This window comes from Ictidomys tridecemlineatus, chromosome 1 (assembly GCF_052094955.1).
Source record: "Ictidomys tridecemlineatus isolate mIctTri1 chromosome 1, mIctTri1.hap1, whole genome shotgun sequence".
Taxonomy (NCBI): Eukaryota; Metazoa; Chordata; class Mammalia; order Rodentia; family Sciuridae; genus Ictidomys; species Ictidomys tridecemlineatus.
The window spans coordinates 163560958-163583773 of NC_135477.1; the positions used below are offsets into that span (position 1 = coordinate 163560958).

At 49.7% G+C, this 22816-nt stretch overlaps 1 protein-coding gene across 2 annotated transcripts; it reads right to left on the reverse strand.

The window, feature by feature from the left end:
- Positions 1-1722: 1722 nt before the first annotated feature.
- Positions 1723-22428, reverse strand: Sparc (secreted protein acidic and cysteine rich). 2 transcript variants are annotated; one of them, XM_021726495.3, is made up of 10 exons: positions 22274-22428; positions 12580-12649; positions 11862-11924; positions 11154-11241; positions 9625-9746; positions 7849-7969; positions 6309-6442; positions 5566-5714; positions 3395-3543; positions 1723-2898 (listed from the first exon to the last, which is right to left on the reverse strand). In XM_021726495.3, exons 2-10 carry the CDS (start codon positions 12634-12636, stop codon positions 2870-2872), a joined length of 912 nt encoding a protein of 303 aa, XP_021582170.1. In that variant the 5' UTR covers positions 12637-12649; positions 22274-22428; the 3' UTR covers positions 1723-2869. The 2 variants fall into 2 exon arrangements, with proteins under 2 accessions (XP_021582170.1, XP_005325535.1); XM_005325478.5 differs by having other exon boundaries at positions 11862-11927.
- Between the last annotated feature and the right edge of the window lie 388 nt (positions 22429-22816).

Here is a 22816-nt window from a genome sequence, read left to right on the forward strand (position 1 = left end):
CCTTGTGAGCAGATGAACAAACCAGCAATGAAACTTACTCTCCTCCCTCTCTCTGCCCAGATGCCTAGAGATTATGAGCCGCTCAGCCCTGGGCTTGCATTCCTCCTGAGAACAGGACCAAACCAGACAATCCCTCCCTTCTCTCCCTCCCATTATGCAGATGAGAACACCAAAATATGGTTGCTCTGTTTTTAGGAGTTGTATTATTTTAATAATCTTTAAATAATTTGAAATAAACCAGGCGTGGTTCCCATGCCTGTAATCCCAGCAGCTCTGGAGGCTGAGGCAGGAGGATTGCAAGTTCAAAGCCAGCCTCAGCAACAGCCAGGTGCTAAGCAACCTAGTGAGACCCTGTCTCAAACTAAAATACAAAATAGGGCTGGGGATGTGACTCAAGGGTCGAGTGTCCCTGAGTTTAATTCCCAGTACAAAAAAAAACAAAAATTGAAATAAGGGGGACAACTTCTAAGTTTGACACCTGAAGACCCAACTATGTGGCCCATTGCAACTGAGCACATTTTTTGGTGCCTGTTTCTCCATCTCTAGGGAGACTCCTGGACTTGAAATATCACACTAGTAACTAGCTTGATGGACCCACAAGCTGTGCAAAGTGTCCTGTAGGCTTATGATGAGCTGTAACAGCACTGTCCCACGGAACTTCCTGTGATGATGAAAATGTTCTCGATCTTCCTTTTTGTATAGGGGAGCCACAAGCCAGCCATGCCTGTCAAGCACTGAAAATGTGGCTATTGTGACTGAGAAACTGGATTTTTATTTTTATTTTCAGGACTGGGTATGGAACCCACAGCCTCATTCATGATAGACAGCACTCGACCACTGAGTCATGTCCCCAGCCCCAGAGAAACTGAATTTTAAACTTCAATCGACTCATAAATGAGTAGTGCAATGCTAGAATCATTCCAGGAAAGTATAATAAATATAACTAATGTAATAACCAGTTCTAATGAATAACTAATATTATAGCTAATATAATAATAGACTACTGTTAGAATGCTGTTGTCCTGTTAGACACAATCATGGTCACCTATACTCTTTCTTCATTGCACCCACCACATCCTGAAATTTGTATTTAGTTGTGCACTTATTTAATGTATCCTTCAAGGGACAATAAACTCCAAAAAAGCAAAGACTTTGTCTGCTAGACCACAATTGTATCCCTGGTGCCTGTCATGGAACCTGGTATAGAATAGACAAATAGTAAATGTTTGCTGAATGAATGAATGAACACATGTATGATTAATGAAAGGAGATAATTGCTTAGCCAAGTGAATTTCAATTATTAAAATTGATCAGACCATAGGTCATTCAAAAGAGTTAGCTAAATTAGTGCTCATACAGGTGCAATGGCGCACACCTGTAATCCCAGCAGCTTGGCCAGCCTCAGCAACTCAGCAAGGCCCTAAGCAACTTAGTGAGACCCTGTCTCAAAAATAAAAGATAAAACAGACTGGGAATGTGGCTCAATGGTAAGTGTCCCTGGGTTTAATGCCCAGTACTCAAACAAATAAATAAACTAGTGCTCACAGCAACTATACATTCCCTGTGTATAAATAAGTGTGTATGTGCAGTGTGTGTCCAAAAACATGGTGGTAGGTTTGCACTTGTGTGGTTGTATGTAGATACGTGTGCCCATGTGTTGTTGTATCAGGGTAATAAGGTGCCCAAGACAAACACACATTGCAAAATCACCCAGGAAGGCAGTTTCTAAGTCATTACTTTTTATTTTGAAAGATTTGTCAAACTCTTCACATTACGGTGAGAGTTGGCACAATTAATAAGAAGCAGCTTTCTCATGAAATGCTTGGAGGTGCACGAGTTCTCAGCCTGTGAGATCTGACCATCCCATTGACATTGAAGTTTCTCTGATTAGTAGAAGATCCAAAGGGGAAAGAAAAAAGGAAGAACGTGCTAGCAACTTAGGACAGCCATTAAAATGTGAAAAAAAAAAAAAAATACAACCAATTCACCCAACTCTACTATTTCTGCTTTACTACTTTCTATGTCTCATTCTTGGTTTTGTCTTCCTGCCTGAAATGGCCTCTCATTTCCTGGAGCACACCCCCCCCCCAAAAAAAAAAAAAAAATCCAGAATCTCCAAAAGAAGTTAGGAGGGAAGAAGTCCTTGTAGCTGATCCACCCCCTCAGAGCACGGAAGGCCCCGGGCTCCCAAAAGTTCAAACAAACAGCCTGATGTGAAAAGAAATTAGACCAGGGTGAAGGAGGAAATGGGCTTCTATGAGAATTTGTGTATTTTTAGAACATGGCCCCAGAATCTTTCAGTCACAGCCCCAGGCAAAAAAAAAAAAAAAATAGACTTGCTTTCTATGGTTCTGGCTGTTGGGTTCCTGAGACCCCTCCCACCACTGTCCCAGGAATGGCCTTGCCAACAACATGTCTGTTACTTCCCGTCCCCACCTCCGGGCCACCTGGGGAAGACCCCAGGCAGCCAACATCAACCCCTGAAATAAAATTAACATAAAGTCTGACTTGGTGAGTATTAGTTTCAAGCAGAATAATAGAAAATCTGAAGATCCAATGTGTGTCGAAGGCAGACTTGAGCGGGTCAGCTTCCACCGTGACCAGCAAGACAATGGCCACGGTGTGCCAATGGCAAGAGAAAGGTGGGGCCACGAATGGGCGACCCCCAGTTAAGTGACAAGCGAGAATGTCATGACTTGGGTTACCACTTCCATTATTTTTTAGCACCGTTAATGTATTCATTTAAATCTATGTTAGCACCTTATCCCCAGGCAGAACAACCAACCATCCAAACATTTTAAACATGGGGGGAAACAGGACCGGGAAGATCAAAGAGAAAGAATCCGGTTCTGCAGAAGGAGGCGTGGATTTAGATGACAAGATCCTTGTCGATATCCTCTGCAAAGCAAGAAAAGAGAGTTTACCATGAGGCCCCGGGTAGAGGAGATGCGCTCCACTGGATGGGGAAGGCGGTTGGATTCCCACCCCTCCAGAGGCAGGGGGTCTGGGGCCAAGGCCAAGGTCCCCAGGGTGTTAGTAACGGAAGAACCTTGCCCCCTGTCTCTGGCCAGTCCCGGTCTCTTACACACCCGCCAAGTTACACTTCCTGTTTCCTCTCCGTAGCCTGCCAGTTCCCAGAATAGTGCTTGGCTCAAAGCGAGGGCCCAAGCTTGAGGTACGGAAAAGGAACAAGAAAGAGACCTTGAGAGGGACAGAGGAGGATCTGGAAGACACCTGAGAGAGCAAGGCCCACCCAGCCCGGGAGAGCACACAGGGGTGAAATAGGCACAGAGGGCAGAGACAGCAGAGAAGGGGACTCAGACAGCCGGCAGAGAGGTGGGGGACCACAGCCCGCCACCTGGGGGACCGCGCCATGCCCCCTGCAGACACTCACTCTCCTTGATGCCGAAGCAGCCGGCCCACTCATCCAGGGCAATGTACTTGTCATTGTCCAGGTCACAGGTCTCGAAAAAGCGGGTGGTGCAGTGCTCCATGGGGATGAGGGGCGCACGCAGAGGGGCAAGCTCCGTGTGGGACAGGTACCTGCAGGAGAGGGGCAGGGAAGGGCCTGAGTGCAGGAAAGCCCCAGCACAGGAGGCATCCGGGTAGTGAGCCTGTCTGGCAGCATGGAAAGAGAGAACGTTCCATGCCGGGATCCCAGGTCTATCCCTGCTCTGCCATGATTCTACTGTGGTCCTCGGAGCCCAGCTCTCCCCACCCCTTGATGGAGGGAGAGAAGCTGACCCTAATTTCTAAGGACCCTTCCATTTCTGAGGTGTCCTGGGCTCACTAGCAGAGGTCTCTTGGAGCATTTAATTGTTTCCTAATTAGCCAAGAGTTGGGGGCATAGAAACTTAAAAAAAAAAAATCAAAATATTCAGCACTTCTTCTACTGCTAGGTCAGAAACTGGTATGAACACACATTTATACAGCTGCAAATGCCTCGGAAAGGGTCTACAAAGAGACACACCAAAGCAGTGACAGTGCTGTCTTCCGGGCCTGGGATGGGCAGCCAGGGTCCAGGGAAGCTCTGAGTTTGCAAAGCTTTATTTTTGCATATCATGCAAGGTATTCTGGGAATTCTCTTCTGATCTGCCTCCCACTGTCTTCCATTCCTGTTCTTCCTGCTACCCGTGGACTCCAGAGCATATGTGTGATTTTTTTTTCTTTTTTTCCCAGCGCCCTTAACAATTTGTCCCAAGTCACTCTTCCCCTCAAGGGACTCCAGGGAACTTTGGGACTTCAATACTTTTTTTTTTTTTTTCCTAACCAGACCTCACAGCCCATGCAACTCATGGAGGGAATCCCACCATGTTTGAACTGGAAGAAACACTTCCCGGCCCCACCCTGCTTCATTGCACTGGTGGGGATACTGAAGGGAGGGGTGGGGACATAGGCAAATCCACCCACAGCTCTAGGACCAGAGGAGGAGGAGGTGGCTCCCCCAGCCCAGGCTGCAGCGCACTCCCAGATGCATGTTTCCTGCAGGCGCATCTGGAAACCTCTCTCCAGATCCAGTTGTTGCCGTGGGATCCAAGGGCTCAGCCTGAGTTCCAGATGATCCCCTATGATTTTCTCCCTCTCCATCACAGTGAGTGACTCAGCTGGATCCCTGCCACGTCAAGAGCCTGGGAGTGAAGTAGTTGGGAGCTTCCCAGAGCCTCGGAGAACCCAGCCACCCAGGATGGACCACAGGGTGGGCACGATCCCCACGGACGGGGAGCTAGCAGTGAGCATCCCAGAGAGGAGTGTCCCAGGGTGCAGCGTTGTTCCCCCAGACATCTGAGCAGGGTGGCCCTCCTGCCCCCAATGTGAGACATCTGCTTCTCATGATCAAAGAAAAGGGAAAGGGTTCTTCGGGCTGAGCTGGGTTCTTGGTCTCATTGCCACAAGAGAGGGCCTGCGGGTGGTGGCAGGGGTGAGGACAGAGCCTGATCTCTGAGCACTGTTAAAGTCCCTGCCTGGAACAGTCCTAGGCGCAGAACAGACAGTGTGTACCTCGTAACCGCCCAGCTGCCTGCCTGTTGTGCTGCATAAGTCATTTGGACAAGGGGCAGGTGACCTCAAGCCAGGGACAAGCAATGTAGTTGAAACTGACTCCGAATTTTATAGGAACTTCCAGGCTTTGTTGGGACTGGGCCTCAGGATGGGGCTGAGATTCTGCTGGATGATTGTTCTGCTCCCAGATGTTCTGCCAAAGGACAGGGAACATGCCGGCCACCCTTGTACCCCCTGGGGTCTGAGTACTCCTTCCTAACTGGTGGGGACCCAAGTCCCAACACTCTCAGAGTTAAGGAGGTATTTTCAGTTCCTGGTGGCTTCCACCTCTGGCACAAGGGCGTCTTATTGCTTTCTTCTTCCCAAATCCACATCCTTTCTCCAAATGGCTCTTCCTTTTCTGCTCCAAGCCCCAGACAAACTGGGGTCTGAGGCTGGGAACAGTGGAGTTTGCCTAGAGGCTTTCTGGCTGCATCTAGTGAACCTACCAGCCTTGATCCGTGACTCCACCTGCTCCAGGGCCAAGCCAGAGCCGGCCCCTGTGGTCCTGAAGGCCTGGGGTCTTACCCATCAAAGGGGTGCTGGTCCAGCTGGCCAAACTGCCAGTGCACGGGGAAGATGTACATGTTGTAGTTCTTCTCAAAGTCCCGGGCCAGCAGCTCCACAGGGTGGTCGCCAGCTTCCAGGCGCTTCTCGTTCTCATGGATCTTCTTCACCTGTGGGGACAGAGACACGGGTGACAAAGGATCCAAGGGAAAACCTCGAAGCCCACCAAGGCCCTTCCCACCTCTGACAGGAGGCCAGGGCAGACAGAAATCAGCCAAGACCTAAGGTCGTAGTAAGGAGAAGGAAGGGGCAGAGGCACTCACTCACAAACGGGCAGGCCTGGGACCCCCTGAAAGAGTCCTCATAGAGCTCCGCAGTCAGGGTCACCTGGAGAATGTGCTTAAGGGCAGCTTCCTGGCCACAGAGAAGCTGATGCACCAGGTTAAGAGAAGCTGATGAGTTTGCATCGTATCAGAATCTTGGATTAAAGATCCACAAACACAGAAGGAAGAAGGCCCAGGATGTGTGTCTCTTTTGTTCAACACTGGGCTGGACAAAGTGAGTGGACATACAGGACTCCTCGCGTCCTTTAAGATGCCCGTCAGCCTCCAAAGACAGCAAGGAGAACCACATGCCCTGGTACCCAGGGCCAGTGTGCTTCCCAGGGAGGACGCAGGCTTACAGAGAGGGCCTCGTTCTAGGGCCAGGACAGGCTCCCAGTCAACCCAGGGCCCGCAAGGCCAGGCAGGAAAGAGCCCACTTACTCTCAGCTTCTGCTTCTCAGTCAGAAGGTTGTTATCTTCGTCCCTCTCGTACAGGGTGACCAGAACATTCTTGAGCCAGTCACGCATGCGCAGAGGGAATTCGGTCAGCTCAGAGTCCAGGCAGGGGGGGATGTCTAGGGTCCAGAACACACGGGTGGTCAGCCCAGACCCGGACTCTCCCTGCCTGAGAGCTGACACGCTGCCCAAGCCACTCCACACCCAAGCTGGACTCCCACGGCCACTTCACCCAGTGCCTTGGGACACTGCTCCCCACCTCTGAGCAGCTCCTCCCAGGAGACCCTGTGGGGAGAATGCTCTGGAAATGGGGATGTGCGGAGGCATCCCTCTGCCTCCTTGACCTTGATCTGCACTTCTGGGGTCAGGGTCACCTTCCTGGGTGATGGCCGTGGATGTGAGGCCTGCAGAGGCTGAGCCTGCACTATGTCAAATGTCAGGTGGCGTTTGAAGACAGGAGGCTGAGGAATGAGCTTGGCAGGCTTATTGGGTCTGGGACAGAGGAATCAGGAAAACTGAGCCTCCAGAACTTTCTCAGAGATAATGACTCTATCCTGGCCTTTATAACTTAGCCTCCCAGAGATCAGACCTGGAGATTTCATCCAAGTCCACCCTCTTCTTGGATGCACTGGAGGTGTGGAGGAAGGGGCTTACTGCAGACCACATGATCAGAGCCATCCCAACATCTCCACCCATTTCATACCCTGGGCCCCATAATTAGCAACAGAGCTAACCACAAGGAGAACCTTCTTTCCTGCCTGTCCTCTACCTTTCTGCAGCCTGCACACCTGAGGCAGGTGAGCCGTTCTCCTAGTGCCACCTATACCAGAAGGTACTGGGGATGCAATGGGTGTCATCTTGCAAGGGAACGAGTGGTCTGGGGTGTCTCAAACTATGGGCCAGGGGAAACTGCAGCTGGGAACACTAACAAAGGGCCTAGGACACCCTGGCTGGCGTCCTTTCTCTCAAACACCTGACTCTCTGGTTTTAAGAGGAGGTTGGTCATTATGTGTCTTAAGAAGGTAGATAGAAATGCTCTGGAATAAAGGGCCTATGACAATATTAAGGAACAGAGCTTAAAAGGAACCGACAGGCATGCCCCTAGGTTAAAGCACTCAAATTCAAACATTAAAAAAAAAAAAACTTTGTAGGCCCAGGTTAAAATATTATTTTTGCTTTACAGTATTGAAGCAGGAAAGATTTGAGTTAGCCTTCTACAAGAACTTCTTCATCATTAGAGAAAAGAAATGTGGTTGTCTTGGGTGCTAGTAGGAGGCTCCAGATATCCTCCCTGATCTTGTGCTTTTATGATGTCTCCCTTCTTTCCTGGGATATGTCCTAATTCAGAGCTGAAGGAAAGAACTCCTTAGACAATCATCTCATTTTATAAATGGGAACCCTGAAGCTCAGAAGGAGAAAGAGATTTGCTCAAGATCACACTGCTCAGGGGGTGGTAGAACTTGCACCTGCTAGTGCCAGGGCTCCCTCCCTAAGCTGGCAGCCAAGGGCCCAAGGAAAGACTCACATTTGCAAGGCCCGATGTAGTCCAGGTGGAGCTTGTGGCCCTTCTTGGTGCCCTCCAGGGTGCACTTTGTGGCAAAGAAGTGGCAGGAGGAGTCGAAGGTCTTGTTGTCATTGCTGCACACCTGTTGGCCAAGCACAGAGCCCCTTTCTCATTCCCAAAGCCCTCTGCTGGCCCACTCTGGCTGGTTTCAGAGATGGGGACACCGAGGGCCAAGTCAGGAATGCGATGAGCCCAAGGTCACGCAGGGAGTTGGTGGTGAGGCTGGGACAAGAGCCCACTCTCTAGGCTCCCAGGCCAGAGGTCAGCCCATGCTGAGAGCCGCTGATGGTCCTCAGAGCAAAGGCACAACTGAGCCAGGACGCAGACCCAAGAGAACATTTGAATGACCGGCCAAAGATGGGGACAGGAAAAAAGACAAGAGTGGACACGAGAGATGGGAGATTGGTGTCCTTAAAAAGGCCTGCTTGTGAGGTTGGCCTCTGGCTAGTGTCAGGGAACCTGGCTGTGAGCGGGTCTCTGCACTGTCACAAATCTTCCCCTAACTGATAGGGAGGCTCACTCAACCTAGCCTGCTCAGGCACATGCTTCACTTCATGTTGAACATCTGCTGTCCCCTGGGAGTCTGGAATTTTGGTACACACTAGGCAGAGGGTGCCTAGGTGCCCATTCCCATCAAAATGCTGGGTGCTGAGTCTCTGGGTGGGTTTCTTTGAGCAGAAACAGGTATCTGCATTTTTGAAGCTGGGATAAGAGTGAACTCCATGTGGAAGAGAGGAAGAGAATACTCAGGCCTCCCATGGATCCTCCAGTCTCTGCCTGGGTCTTTCCCACTTAGGTTCTGGCTGTATCCTCCACACATCGCTGTAATAGATCACAGCTATGGCACGACCACATGCTGAGCCCCCAATCTCCATGGGAACCTCTGATCATAAGGGTTGCCAAGCAGCAATGCTGAGGGCTCAGCTAGATAGGAGTCAGAAAGTGGCTGTGGTACAGAGGAGGGATTCCTGGCATCGATGATCTGAGGGATGCGGGAATTGGGAGGTGGAAAGAGTGACCAATGATGCTCTAACATGGAGCCCGAAGCTATGTCGTCTTAAAGAAGAAGAAGCTAAGCTGGTACCATATTTGCTGCCCTGAGCTAGGTTACCACTCACACAATGGTGGACATAAGTGGGTATTGATTTGGATGAATGGCTGGATGGATACTGGAGGCAGAATGGACAGGTTTGAGAAATAATGAAATAAATAAACAAATAAATAAAGAGCATTGATGGGTGACTTATTATGTCCTGGGCATTGTCTTACAAAGCCGCACAACAACGCTTAGAGTTAAGGACCATTCCTATTCCTTCTTTCGACATGAAAAAACAGATTTGTGAAAGACTCAGCAACTTGGCTGAGATCTTAGAGCTAACAAGTGATGGAGAGGAGGCTTGAAGTCAACCTCTAATCTGGCTCCAGAAGTAACATTTTTAGACATGATACTCTGCTAAGCTGCACAGGATTTATTCTCCTCTATCGAGTCAGGTGTAGAGCTTGGAATTGTGGAGTCCTGAGAGTGTGCATCCAGCTCGGAGCTAGGATCGTGATGGTGTTGATGAGATTCTCCTTGCTTGTTGGACAACCTCGCCCCTGACTCAGCTCCGCTTTTCTGCTGAGACTGGATCTAATGATGGAGCTCCTGAGACCTGAGCTGCCCTGTAGAACCACCAAGCCCAGGGTTTGCTGGGCAGATATTCCGAATGCTGCAGGGCCCAGTCCCTTGGCCCTTACCTTCTCAAACTCGCCGATGGGCGCAGGGCAGCTGGTGGGGTCCTGGCACACGCACATGGGGCTGTTGTTCTCATCCAGCTCGCACACCTTGCCGTGTTTGCAGTGGTGGTTCTGACAGGGGTCTGGTAGGCACAAGGGCAGGGAGTTAGGCTATCATGTCCACCCCAGGTTGATCCCAGCAGAGCTCTGGACAATTTGCTATGGTCCTATTCTGAGCTTTGGGTGGGCCACCCTGCTCTTCAACTGAGCCTGGCAATCAACATTTAGGGGAGCAGATGGCTCAGTGTGAGAATGAGAGGTTCAATCCAAGGTCGGGACCAGGTACTTTTTTAGGGGCTCAATCTGGGTCTCTGAAACACTGGGATGCCAGATGGTCTCCCTGACACTGAAGCAACCAAGAATTGTGGTCTCAGCTTTCAGCTGAACCATCACAGAGAGGCATTTCGGGAATCCAGGACAGACTTTCCAGAATGGCTTAGCAAGTCAGCTATGGTCATGGAGCAGTGAGGATCTATAAAGGAAAAGGGAGAAGGGGCTGAGACAATAGAGCCAGCTGCGTCTGTAAACCCCGGATGAGGTGGGCGTGGACAGGGAAGGAACATGACTCAGGAGACAACTGCCTGCTCCAACAAATGCTCTGTGCCAGCTCCGTCCAGATGCCTGTTATTTATCCCCTCAGGATGGGAGCTGCATCTAGCCATTTCCTCCTGATGCTTAATTGTGGCTGTTATAATCATCCCTTACTGGATGCCGCTCTGCAGCATGGGGTCAAGTTCTCTGTTGCTTTGGTTCCTTCCCCTTCCCACAGGCCCAGGATGAGGGTCTATGACCTCATCACTCCCATGCCAGAGGGGAGCAAGGTGAGGGTCAGAGGGGCTGGCAAGCTCTCCTGGAGAAGTCTAGATTCAAACCTTGGTTGGATTGCTTCCAGAGTCCATGCTCTTGTCCCCTGGGGTACAGCTACTCAACCTGAGAGCACGACCCTGAGGCCCATTGGTCTTTCTCTCCCTCGGGCACTGACTCTGTGGGTAATGTTAGGACTCTTGTCTGCTTTTGCTTCCTCGGGGCCTTATTTTCTTGGGCTGAGTGACAATCAGATAAGGTAATAAAATATGACCGCTCCCGATCTCCATTCTCAGACGTGCTCCTATGCAGGGGCTTAGGCTGAGACAGAGGCCACAGGCCATCTGGGGAACCAGACGTGACTCATGACCCCACTGGGAATGTGAAATCCAACTTCGGAATCAGGGCAAAGAGCTGAAAGGGGAGAAGTCCACTCCCAGCTGGGGAACTTCCCTTCCTGCCATTCAGAGCACACATGGTCTGGCTATAAATAGATCGGTGGGGGGGGGGGGGGGACATGGAGTGCCGAAGAGTATTCCCAACCTCCAAGACCAAGCCGTCTCCTCGGCCTTCTCCTTGGCCCACTGAGGACCGCACCCTGCATTTTCTTGAGTAGGCTGGCCTCAGGCCCCAGACCCAATCAGCCAAAGGAACACTGGATATGCAGTCACGGGCGAAGGACTTACTTTCAGCCACCACCTCCTCTGCGGTTTCCTCGGCACCATCCTCAAATTCTCCTACTTCTACCTGGACAGGGTTGGATCCCACGGTTACCTGAGATGGAAGGAAGAGAATCAATCAAATGGTCCCCACCCTCACCCCAGACCTAGAAGTGAGGGGTGAAGATGGAGGGGGCTTGCCCGAAGCTTCAGATACCCACCAGGAGATGATAGTGAGGTGGAAGGGTGGGCTGAGCCCAGGTCACCACACAAATGTCAGGGTTGGGGATTTAGACTGAATCTTATATTTACTATTAACTTCTTAATTTATTAAACACACTTCTTGTTAATCTTAGATTAAATGTTCTGTAGCGCTCTGGAATTCTGTTTTGATGCCCAAGGGTGTTAGGGCCAGAAGGGATGCCAAGCCCCCTCACCCTGCCAGCTACACCTCTGTAGATCCCCGTTCATCTGTTTGTGCAAGGGGAGACCCCTGGGTGATCATGCAGAAAAAACTAAAAATTGCCAAATCATGCCTCCCAACTATAGGATTCTATTGAAAATTTGGAAAGCATTCAGGAGCATGTTGGAATTTGGGAGAATAGGTTGTCCATCTATGCTGTGTGTGCACACAGGAAGGCGACAGATGCCCTGTTCCAGCATGGAGCCCCACAGTACCAGTTCTGGGTTGCCCAGGGAAGGCATGGGCAGAGAGGGGCCACGGGTGCCACATACCTCGGTCATCTCGGCCACCGTTTCCTCCACCACCTCTGCCTCATCAGGCAGGGCTTCCTGCTGCTGCTGGAAAGAGAAAATGGGGTTCAGACAGGTCAGGACCCAGGCTAGTGTGTTGAGACTCCCCAGGCTGCCTCCGGACTGCCATGGTGAGGGGTGAGGGGCACAGGACAAAGCAGGGAACACCAGGGAGGCTCTCCTTTTGTGTGTTTTATATCCAACTATCTAGGCCAGCCTAATATTTATTTTGCAAAAGTATTTCTGCTGCTATAGAACACCTAATCTACACTTGTACCTCCCCTCAGCCCCATTTGATTGGATTGGAGTCTGATTCAGAAACGGAGCCATCCCTCTCTAGCTGGATTCTCTCCTAACACCATCCCTGTCACCCGCCTCACACTTGACTGCTTGAATTCCTCTCATGACTGAGAGGCCACTTCCCTGGCAACCCTAATCCCTGGCCAGAAGCTCTAACTGCTAAAGGGTTCATCTTCAAGTTCCACAGAACTCTCTTCTCTGGACCCTCCCCCAACTGGTCCTCATCCCAATTTTTCTTCTGAGCTTCGTGGCTTAAAAGAAATCAATTTTTACAAATGAGACAACTGACTTGAGATGGGGGAGTCCCTGGCCCCTCTGAATATCCAGGGCTGGCAGGTTCAGACGCCCTGGAGCAGGCAGTGGAAGCTAAGAGAGGGAAAATAGGATCCTGAGTACTCACAGGAGCTGCCAGGGCCCTCCCGGCCAGGCAAAGGAGAAAGAAGATCCAGGCCCTCATGGTGCTGGGAACCCTGCGGGAAGAGAGGTGGAGACTTCCATGAGTTACTTCTACATCCCTGGAATATATGGGTTGGCTTTAGATGGTTTATGTGTTAAATGGTGGTGAAAGATGGGGGGAGGAAGGTGGTTCCGTGCTGTATTCTTTCAATCATGATTATATGAGGAGAAAGTCTAGGTTGAGGGCTAAGCGGTCTTGGACATCTCTAGCCCTCATCTCCTTTATGACCGAGAGCAGCCCTCTGGCTCAGAGGCCCCACAGGAAGCTAGAGACCGCTGGGATTCAATGAAGTTGTCTTGTTTGCTTTTTGTTCATTTTTTACAGTTTCCTTCTATTTATAACAAAGGTACACAGAGTTTTCCTTTTATGGTAATGATAAATAAAAATATACTTGTTTAAGTTTTTTAAAGCATTTCAATCAAGGCGATGGGCTAATTAGTTGAGTTTGGTCATGCTAATTCAAGGGCCCTTGAATCCCTGATGTTCTAAGATTATTTTCTTTCCTATTCTCCTGTTTCTCCTCCTCCTCCTCTTCTGTCTCCTTCCTATCCCCCTCTGTGAAAGAAGTTAATAGAGAGCAACTTCCTGCCAATCTGAAACAATGAGATCTACATTTACAACAAACCATAGTCTTCAAGTGTGATCCATGGAAACTTGAGGGTGACCACATTTTTCTCTATTCTACCCGGAAAGGGCAGCACTTCTTTGGATTCTCCAAGGAAACCATCCAAATGCTTCTTATATGTTGCACAGGGGATGTTAGTTAAGATCTAGAAAGTTCCTCTGCCTGCCCAGATCACTGCTAAGACCTGGGTCTCTAGATGCTAAACCCTAGACTCTAATACTCATGGCTATGAGGTAATTTGGAGCAGATTCTTTAATGATTGGATGCCAAAATCTCATCCCCAACAAAGGGTCTGTGATGGGGACATTTTACTTCTGGTGCTAACTAAATGGGCTCTCATTTCCAATTTGCTTTAGAAAGTTCTTCCTTATTCTGATTCCAATCTGCATCCCTCAAGCTTCTCCTGGTCTATCATTTCTCTCTTTCTGCACCACCCAGAACAAACCTGCTCCCTTTGTCCCCAAATAGCTTTTCAGTCAAGGGCAGCCTTTTCTTTCCTCTCTTGTCCCCACAACTCCCATCGGGCTCATCATCCCCAGGTCCTTCCAAGACTTCTCAACTGACCAAGCATGGCAGTGGGAGTTCCCTAACATCGTGGAATTCCTCAGCTGGGAATTAAATGCCAGGGGTTCTTGTTCTACCTCAAGACAGTCTTACTATGTTAGTTAAGTCCTTTGTCCTCTCTTGGTTTCTCCATCTGTTAGTTGAGGATGTCAGACCAGATGAACTTTGAGATATACTGGGTTTAAAATGCTCTTGCAATGTCACAGGCAAGCCTGGGGGTGTTGCTCAGTGGTAGTGTGCTTCCTTAGCACGAGCAAGACCTGAGTTCAGTCCCCGACGCAAAAAAAAAATAAAAAAATCACAGGCACAAGTTGGTCTTGGTGTGTGTCCTGTCTTTGGGCATCACCCATCTTTCCTTGGATGACAGTATTTGGGTATAAGCAACTGACAGAGAAAAACAGCTTTCATAATGGACCTTCACTGGGCTCAAACAAACAGAAATCCTCAGCCCCTGTTTTATGAGGTGTGCACGATATAAAACTAACAGGAATTTAAAGGAATTGGCGTGCGAGCTTGGCATTGCTTCACAATGGCCCCAGCTCTCCAAGGAGTCCAGTCTTCCTTCTTCAGGAAGTTTCTGGAGTGTTCCTCTCCTTCACACAGTTGTTCACTTGTCTCCCCAGGCTCCAGTGGAAAAAGTCTTCCGCCTTTCTTCCCCATTTGGAAGACATAAGTTAAACAACTCCTGCATGTGGCTTTGGGCAAATGGGACAGGAGAGGAGGCATCAATGAAGGACTTGTCTGAGATGAAAGTTTTAGGATCAAAGTGAGACTGGCAGTTGGAACAACAACAAAAAGTCACCCCGTCTAAAACTACAATGACAGATAAGTCATGTCGTTGGAGAAATAGTCCAGCTAGGTCTGGAAATGTAATGAGCTTCAGATTAGAGAGCCAGAAAGATGTGCTCCTCAGAGTCTGTGTCCCTCATCTGAGCAGGGACACAGACACAGAAGTGTCCCTCAGCCATGACCAGGAAGAAGCTTTGTTGGTTGGCTCTCTGGCTGCACAGGCACCCTCTCGGCCATCCCCATCTCTGGCCTATGTCTTGCTGGGTTTTATGGTTCCTGGGTACTCTCACATGTATGCTGGCCCCTTGGAGCCTGGTGGCAAACGCTGGGCAGACAGTGTGTTAGAGTCCCGAGTCCTGCTTTCCCAGGGAGTCTGAGGTCAGAGGGAGGTTGGGGGAGGACCCAGGCAGCCGCCCTCCGCCACTGGTCTGTTCTCCACCTCAGGGAGCCATTTCTGATAGCGCCTGCTCCCTCCCAAGTGGTCACCTAAACAGCCCCCGCTGGGCAGAACTAGCCACAGTGCTAGGGAAAGAAGCGCCTGGTCAGAGGAGGCACTGGAGGTGTATTTCCCTTGGTTTGGTGGCCACCAAGCTCAGAACCCACGCCCCCACCCTGCCAGGGAGGCCTCCTGTTCCGTACATCGAGTCCTGTCCTTTGCCTTTATTTGCTCTGGAGACAGCTGAAAAACCTTACTGGGCTGCCAGCAGGACCCGAAACTCAAGGTCACTTCTCTGTCTTTAGAAAGACTCTAGGGATGGAAAAGTACAGCCAGCCCCCCAGCTCGCCTCCCCCCAAACATCAATGGCCTTTTCTGGGGCTCTCCCTGGACGCAGAAAAGTCACTGAGTGTCAGAACTGGAGGAAATCTCAGAATCAGAATTTTAGATCGTGTGACTCAGAATCATCTTAGGCTCCTAGAAGAGAATCACAGAATCTGAGTTTTAATCATCAAATTAATTTCTTTCTATCTTATCTTTCATTCATTCTTTCTTTCTCCATTCTTTCCTTTTTGTGTGTGTGTGTGTGTGTGTGTGTTTGTGTGTGTGTATGTGGTACTGGGGATGGTACTCAGGGCACTCTACCACAGTCCTTTTCATTTTTTATTTTGAGACAGGGTCTCCCTAACTTGCCGAGACTGGCCTTGAACTTGGGATTCTCCTGGGTCAGCCTCCTAAGCATCTGGGATTACAGGTGTGCACCAGTACACCCATCTGCCATCCTTAGATCTTAACTTGAGTGAAAAGAGTTTAGGGAGGATTGTGATCCAAAAGAACTTTCTAAGATGATGACAATATTCTATATCTGCCTTGCCAGGTGCAGCAGCTCTTGGCCATGTGTCATCATTGAGCACTTGAAATGTGGCCAGAGCAAATGAAGAGAATTTTTTATCATATTTCATTGTAATTTATTTAAATCTAAATAGCCAGCTGTGGCTAGTGACTACCATACTAGAACAGTGGTTGTAACGGCAATGCAGCACAAAGGTAAGCTCATGGGCACTGGAGCCAGAATGTATAGGTTCAAGTCCTGGCTCGGCCACTTAGCCATTGTGGGATCTTCAGAAACCAGCTTTGCCTCTCTTGAGTTTCAACGAGTTCCTCTGTCTGTGGAATGGACAGAATAACATACCTACCTCGAAAGGCTCGTGGATGATCTGCACTAGAGGGCACTAGGAAAACAGTAAGCAATGTGGTGCAGAAGAGCATCTTAGAATTCAAACATCCAGAATCTCCTCCCCCTCAACAATTCTGTGAAAGAATCCCCACTCTTTGTCTGTTTGCCCAGGGGAAAGGTGTGTTGGGGTGGAACAGAAGAAATATTGCCCAGATTGGCCTGGGGGAGACCAGCCTAGCTTCCAGAGAGTGCCGTCAGGATGGCCAGGCCCCAGGCTGGCCTCTTACTGGGCTACTGACGCAAGCCAAGCATTTCACTCCCACTGTCTGGCTTGGAAACAAGGGTTCCAAAATCACATGTTGCTTGTAAACAATCCCAAATGGAGGAAAACAAGTTTAGAGGCTAAGAAAGGAAGCCATGTGCCAGGAGCCAGGACTCAGAGGCAGGGAGGGTGGGCTCCACAGAGCTTGGGCCCAGCCAAGTCAGAGACGTGGCACTGTGGCCAAGGTGGGGACACTGGCACTCCTGTTCATGTCCTGGGACCAGACCCAAACACTCAGAGGTGGTCTTGTGAAGTAGAAGTCAGGGGTCTTGAGATCAAGTTTTGATCTCAGATCACTGTGCAAAATTGGAGAAGACTTCTTTCCTCTCTGGATCTAAGCTACCCTGTCCTGACTGTCCAACAAAGAGGCTATTCTACATATTTGTTTGTTTATTTGTTTGTTTATTGGGAGAGGTACTGAAAATTGACCACAGGGGCACTTTACCGCTGAGCCACATCTCCATCCTTTTTTAATTTTGTGACAGATTTTGCTAATTTGCTGAGTGTCTCACTAAATTCAAGGTTGGTCTTGATCTTGTGATCCTCCTGCCTCAGCCTCCCAGGTTGCTGGGATTATGGGTGTGTACCACCCACTGTGCCTGGTTTCAGGAATCTGTTTTAGATCAGTGATGTTCAAAATTAAGTAAAACAGAAAATACTCCTTCAACCAAGCCTCCTGCAGAAATTCCATATTTCAAGCAGCTAGAAGTTTTTGCATCTGTTAAGCATGTGAATATGTCTGATTAATAAATAAGCTTGAAAAACAAGAGGAGGTACAACTGGAGTGGAGTTGAGGGCTGGAAGTTCTACCCACTAAGCTGTACCTTGAGACATCTTGGAACATCTCAGGTTCTTTTAGAAACAGATGGAAACCCTTGGGCAAAGCAGTCTTAGACTTTCTTTACTTTTTTTTTTTTTTTTTTTTGCACCAGGAATTTGAACCCAAGAGTGCTTTACCATAGAGCTGCATCTCCAGCCCTTTCTATGTTTTATTTTGAGATAAGGTCTCACCAAGTTGTTTAGGGACTCACTAAGTTGCTGACGATAGCCTCAAACTTGTGATCCTCCTGGTTCAGCCTCCTGAACCACTGAGATTATAGGCCCTTGCCACCTTGCCCAGCTCAGCTCAGACTTTACGAGCCAACTCAGGCAAAAGCTTTTTGGAGTATTGCCTCTCCCCACTGGCCATAGACATTTCATTTCCACGTGTAATATTTCTTGATGGAAGGGAAGAAGCTAAAGTAAATGGTGAGGGCTTGAGGATGCTAAAATCCAGAATTGGCTGGGCACGAAGGAGCACACCTGTAATCCCAATGACTTGAGAGGATGAGGCAGGAGGATCGAAGGTTCAAGGCTGGCCTCAGCAACAAAGCAGGGCCCTGTCTCAAAAAATAAAGAGGATTGGGAATGTAGTTCTGTGGCAAATCATCCCTGGGTTTAATCCCCAGACCCAAAGATAAACAAATAAATAAATAAAATTTTAAAAAATAAAATAAACCTGCGATTGGAGAGCTTTGAGGACAACTCAGAGGCGGCTCTAGATTCTGAGACTGTAATCAGCCTGGCTGACATTCCATAAAATCTCCTGAAATGCCACGTTTCACCGCGGCTGGCAGAGGCTCAGGGTGGAGCCCAAGCAGCCTCCTTGGCGCCCCCTAGAGGACCATTGCTGCATCAGCAGTGACCACAAATGGAGGGGATAAGAAATTAGATCAAAGTGTCCAGGCTGTCACATCCAAGAAAGGCCTAAAGGATAGCAAACATGTGGCATATCTGCCTTCCACAACCTTCTTGTCCACGTGGCAGACATTACTAATCCACCATATGCCCTTTCCCCAAAAGTCTAGAGTGGTATCATAATGCTGAACACAGTTCTTTTGATAGCCACTAAGGATGGATTACCATTGTCAGGCCACACGAAGGTTCTTTGCCATGCCTCTTGTTTCCAAGAGAGAAAAATTGGGGTTTAAAGAAGAAAAATAAATCACTCAGGGTCATATAGCAAGCTAGTATCTTTCTCAGAAATATCTAGATTTTTTTTTAACCTGACAAATCTGAAATCCTAATGCTATGACTAACACAAGGGACCCAGAGGGATCCCCAAATGAGAGGAGTTGATACCAGTTTCTGGAAGAACCCAGCTCTGGGGAGAATTGGTGTCACTGCTCCTATCTCTCCCCTAGACACCAAGCTCTATCACTTGATGGACCAGGGCAGAGTCCCTTTGCCATCTAAGACATCTCTTGGCTAAAGAGAAAGAGAGAGCTGCTTTCCTAAATTATTCTGTCAAATTAGTATACACCAGCCCTAGCCCTGTACAACCCAGTTGTCCTTGGGTTCACCATTGAGGCTGGAAGTGAGAGCAGGAAGGATCCAGGTTGTGCTGTGGAGGACCGGGAACTTCACTATCCCTGGGCCGCCTGGAAGCTCAGCCCAGATCCCCTCCTGTCCTTCTAAGTTGGAGGTCAGGGAGGGAGCCAGCAGGAAGCAAATGAGCAACCACTGATGAGCCACATTTGTTGGCCCTTTGAGCCTAATGACAAAGCCACATGGGCTGGGACAGGCCATTGAGGGCCAGCAAAGGGGAGACAGAAAGTATTACTAATCACTTATGCCCACAGGATTTATGGCCTGTGGGGGACAGTACATGAGCCCGACTCCAAACCCACCGGAAGTGGGTTTGAGGCACTCATGGCGAACATCTGGATGGTTCAAAACACCTGGAAGCCAGGTTCAGATTCCAACCTGTCCTGTGACCACAAGTGAGTTCTTTTCCTGTCCTTAACTCCAATTTCTCTGTCTCTAAAACATAAGGGTTTCTAGGGGGTGCATGTGCATTACATGTCGGTCCCTTGTTACCATCAGCATTCTGTGAGCGTATGTGTCAAAGTATTGATCAGGGAGAGATAGGTATGGCTCATGACATCGTGCCAGCTTATACAGGAGGCATTTATTTTTAGCTGTGCCAGTGGCGCCTGTTGGTGAGTCGGTGTTTATACTATGCCCTAGGTGGGTTTGTGTCTGTCCCCGTTTATCTCTGCATACTTATCAACATCCTAAATAACCTCAAAAGCCAAATGTTCAACTGTTTACTTCACATCTTCAGTTCTGCTCGTTCCTTTCCACCATCTTTTCCTATTTATAGTTTATTTTCAGTGAAGAAAGCTGCTGTTCTGAGAAGCAACCCCAGCTATGCTATTGGTTAAGGAATCTTTACAAATGGAGGCCATTAGGCAGCCCTGGATCCCCAGGCCCCTTCTCTCTAGTTTCCTTTGCACTGGGGAGGAGAGAAGTGCTGCTCAAAATGTAGGCCAGCTATTCCCCCAGAGGAAGGGAGTGGCTGAGATTTGGGTTCTCAGGGCTTTAGAGCTGGCCGGGTGCCTGGAGACCGTCTAGCTTGGATTTCCCATGTAACAGATCAAGAAACTGAGGCCCAGAGAGGGATAGTGTCTTTCCCAACGTCACCGGCTCTGGAGTTGGAACCATGTCTGTTGGCTCCCTGGGCCAATGCTCTCTCTGCTTGCAGGGGAGGGTCTCTCACTCTTGGGACATAGACAAGATCCTCAAGTCAAAATGTAAACATGAGTTTTTAAAAAGATATGCCTGGCAGTTCTTTTGGTAAAGAGAAGTTCTACACAGAGCCTGAAACGATGGAGCCACCAGGGGAAAAAAGCTGGGAATCATTTTGCCGGCTCTTTTGGATTCCATAAATCCATCACCTCTAAAATCCCAGAGCATAAAGTGCATTATGAAATGCATTATCCCATTTCATCCATGCAATACTCTCTGGAGGAGGCTGCCGTTATTGCCCTTTAACCCAGGAGGAAACTGGAACTCAGAAAGGAGACCCATTAGTTCAAGGTCAGATGACAGCCTCTGAGCTCAGCTAAAAGAAAAGAAAAATCTTTGAATACCCAGTTTAGGGAGCTTATCACAGTCCTTGGCTTCCTGGGACACTGGGAGATCTGGACAGGGCCTAGAGCTTTTCGGTCATCTTTGTATGGGGGGAGGGGGCGGGGATGGAGAAGGAGGGTGGGGACATTGAGAGTGAGCCTGACGTTGAGTGTTCCCAGCGTCCCCTCCCAGGCAGCAGGCAGAGACCCTGAAAAAAAGGTTGCCGTGGTAACTCGCATTCCTCGGAGAGTGAGTCACGGCAGAGAAGAGCCTTTTGGTGGGTGGGACTTGGAGAAAGTTTCAAAAGTTGATTCCTTCTCCAGGCAACCCCCTCCCCCTCCCTCCACGTCCCTGCTCCAGGCTTTGTCGATGTGGCAGCTGATGGCTGCAAGTTAACTCTCTCTTTCCCCAACCACCCCCATTACAGCATTTTTCACCCTCCTGCAAATATAAATTTGTTTCCTTGCCTAGTCCATTCCCCTACATTGTGCCCTCTGGCATTTTGGGGGGTCAGGCACCCATGGGAGAATACCTTAAGCCTAGAAACTGTATCTCCGTGTCTCTGTCTCTGTCTGACTCTGTCTCTCCAGATACACAATTTTAAGGGACTCGCAGAGGGCTTGAAACCTACTCAAAGGGCAGTTCGTGGACTTCCTCGGAAGTTTCCAAGGACTCCCAGCGCCCCAAAGACCAACCCTCTTCCTTTACAGATAACAAAGCTAAATGCAAAAGAAACACTTACCTAAGACAGTTCACCAATCGTGTTCCTGAAGTCTGCCATCCTACCTAGGGGTTGCTTCTCACGAAACCACCAGAACTGGGGTATATGGGAATTTAGTCCCAGGGAACTAGGACTAGTGCTGCCAGATATCGTCCTCCCTGGGGAAGGTGCAGGTCTCTCTGCGTGCTTTTGAGGAGACTCATCTCGGGACACAGGAAGTCCACTGGACACTTGGAGGAGCCAAGGAGGATGAAGAAAGGTGGGGGACGTGTCTGAAGATGCCCTAACATCAGACAGGTTGGACCCAGCTCGGTATGGAGTCTGCACTTCTCACAACAGTAGGGCTTGAGGCCCTAGGGGTCCTACCTGCCCCTTCCCTCCCTTTCCAGGACACCTCCTGCCACACCCTGCTCCCTGTGCCTTGGCTGGATGATATCTGATGCCCGGGCTACTGATGAGGAGTTCCTGAGTTGACCATCCCAGAGAGCCCAGGAGGGACAATGGCCAGCCCCGGACTGGCTGTGCCAGGTGCCATTTCAGGCTAACAGGCGTAGGGGTGTGGGGGGTGGTGTGTGTGTTTGTGAAGAACTCAAGGGAGACCAGCCTTCCCAGAGCAGGTGCTGATTAAAGGTGAAGCCCCCTCCCTTTGCCTTTCAGGGGTCAATTTATCATTTATACAAAGTCCCTTTTGGAAAACAGAGTCCCCCGACCCCGAACAAAGTCTAGGGAGCAGGACTAACTCTGTTTGCCGGTCAGGTCCCTGTGGTAGCTGTGACAGGATCAGATTCCCAGGAGAAGAGGAGGAGGCAAAGAGGACAGGCAGGGAGCCTCTGCAAGCAGGGCAGAGGAGAGAGACACAGAGAGAAAACACTTCCCCAGGGACTGAGATTGTTTCCTGCAGACCTAAAAGGAAAACCAAGTTGCACTGTGCATCCACCTTTTGAAAAAGCAACAGGCACAAGGGTCTGGGATCCTGTCCTCTGGGGCAGTTGTGATGGAGCCCCAGGGAGACACGCATCCCCTAGCACCGCTTCCTGTCCCTTGCTAGAGATGTGGCCTAGAGTGATCTGGGTGGGTGCAGCCATAGAAGGGAACAGCGTGCCACTTACCTTGGTGGTGGGCAGGCGGCAGGCAGAGCGCACTCGCAGTCTGAAGGTCCGAGGGAATGTGGAGGGGTTTAGAGACAGGCCACAGGAAGCCACTCAGAGCTCTGGGCTGGGTCTATCTCCCCCTCCGCCCGCGGTCCCTCCTCCTTCTCTGTCTCCTCCTTCCCCAGGCCTACCTCCCCCTTCTCCCAGAGCCAAAGCTCTCTCTCTCTCTGTCTTTTATTTCTTTCTTCCTTTCCTTGCGGTGGGCTGTCCTGACCAGACACCCCAACCTGCCTGCCCCATGGGTTCTGGGGCTGCTGCCTAAACAGCCACACAGGGTGCCAGGGCTGGAAGGGCTCACGGAAACCACCTAGAACAGCCTCATCCTTGTTCGGAGGGGACTGAGGCTTGGGGAGTGCGAGGGATTCCCCGAGGGACCCCAGGAGCAGAGCCAGGCCTGAGTGTCTGGACTTGCAAGCAGCGATCTTGACAAGAGGCCGCCCCAGTATTGGGCAATGCCCAGGAGGGCAAAGCCTTTCTCCAGGGGCTGCATTTGTGACAAAG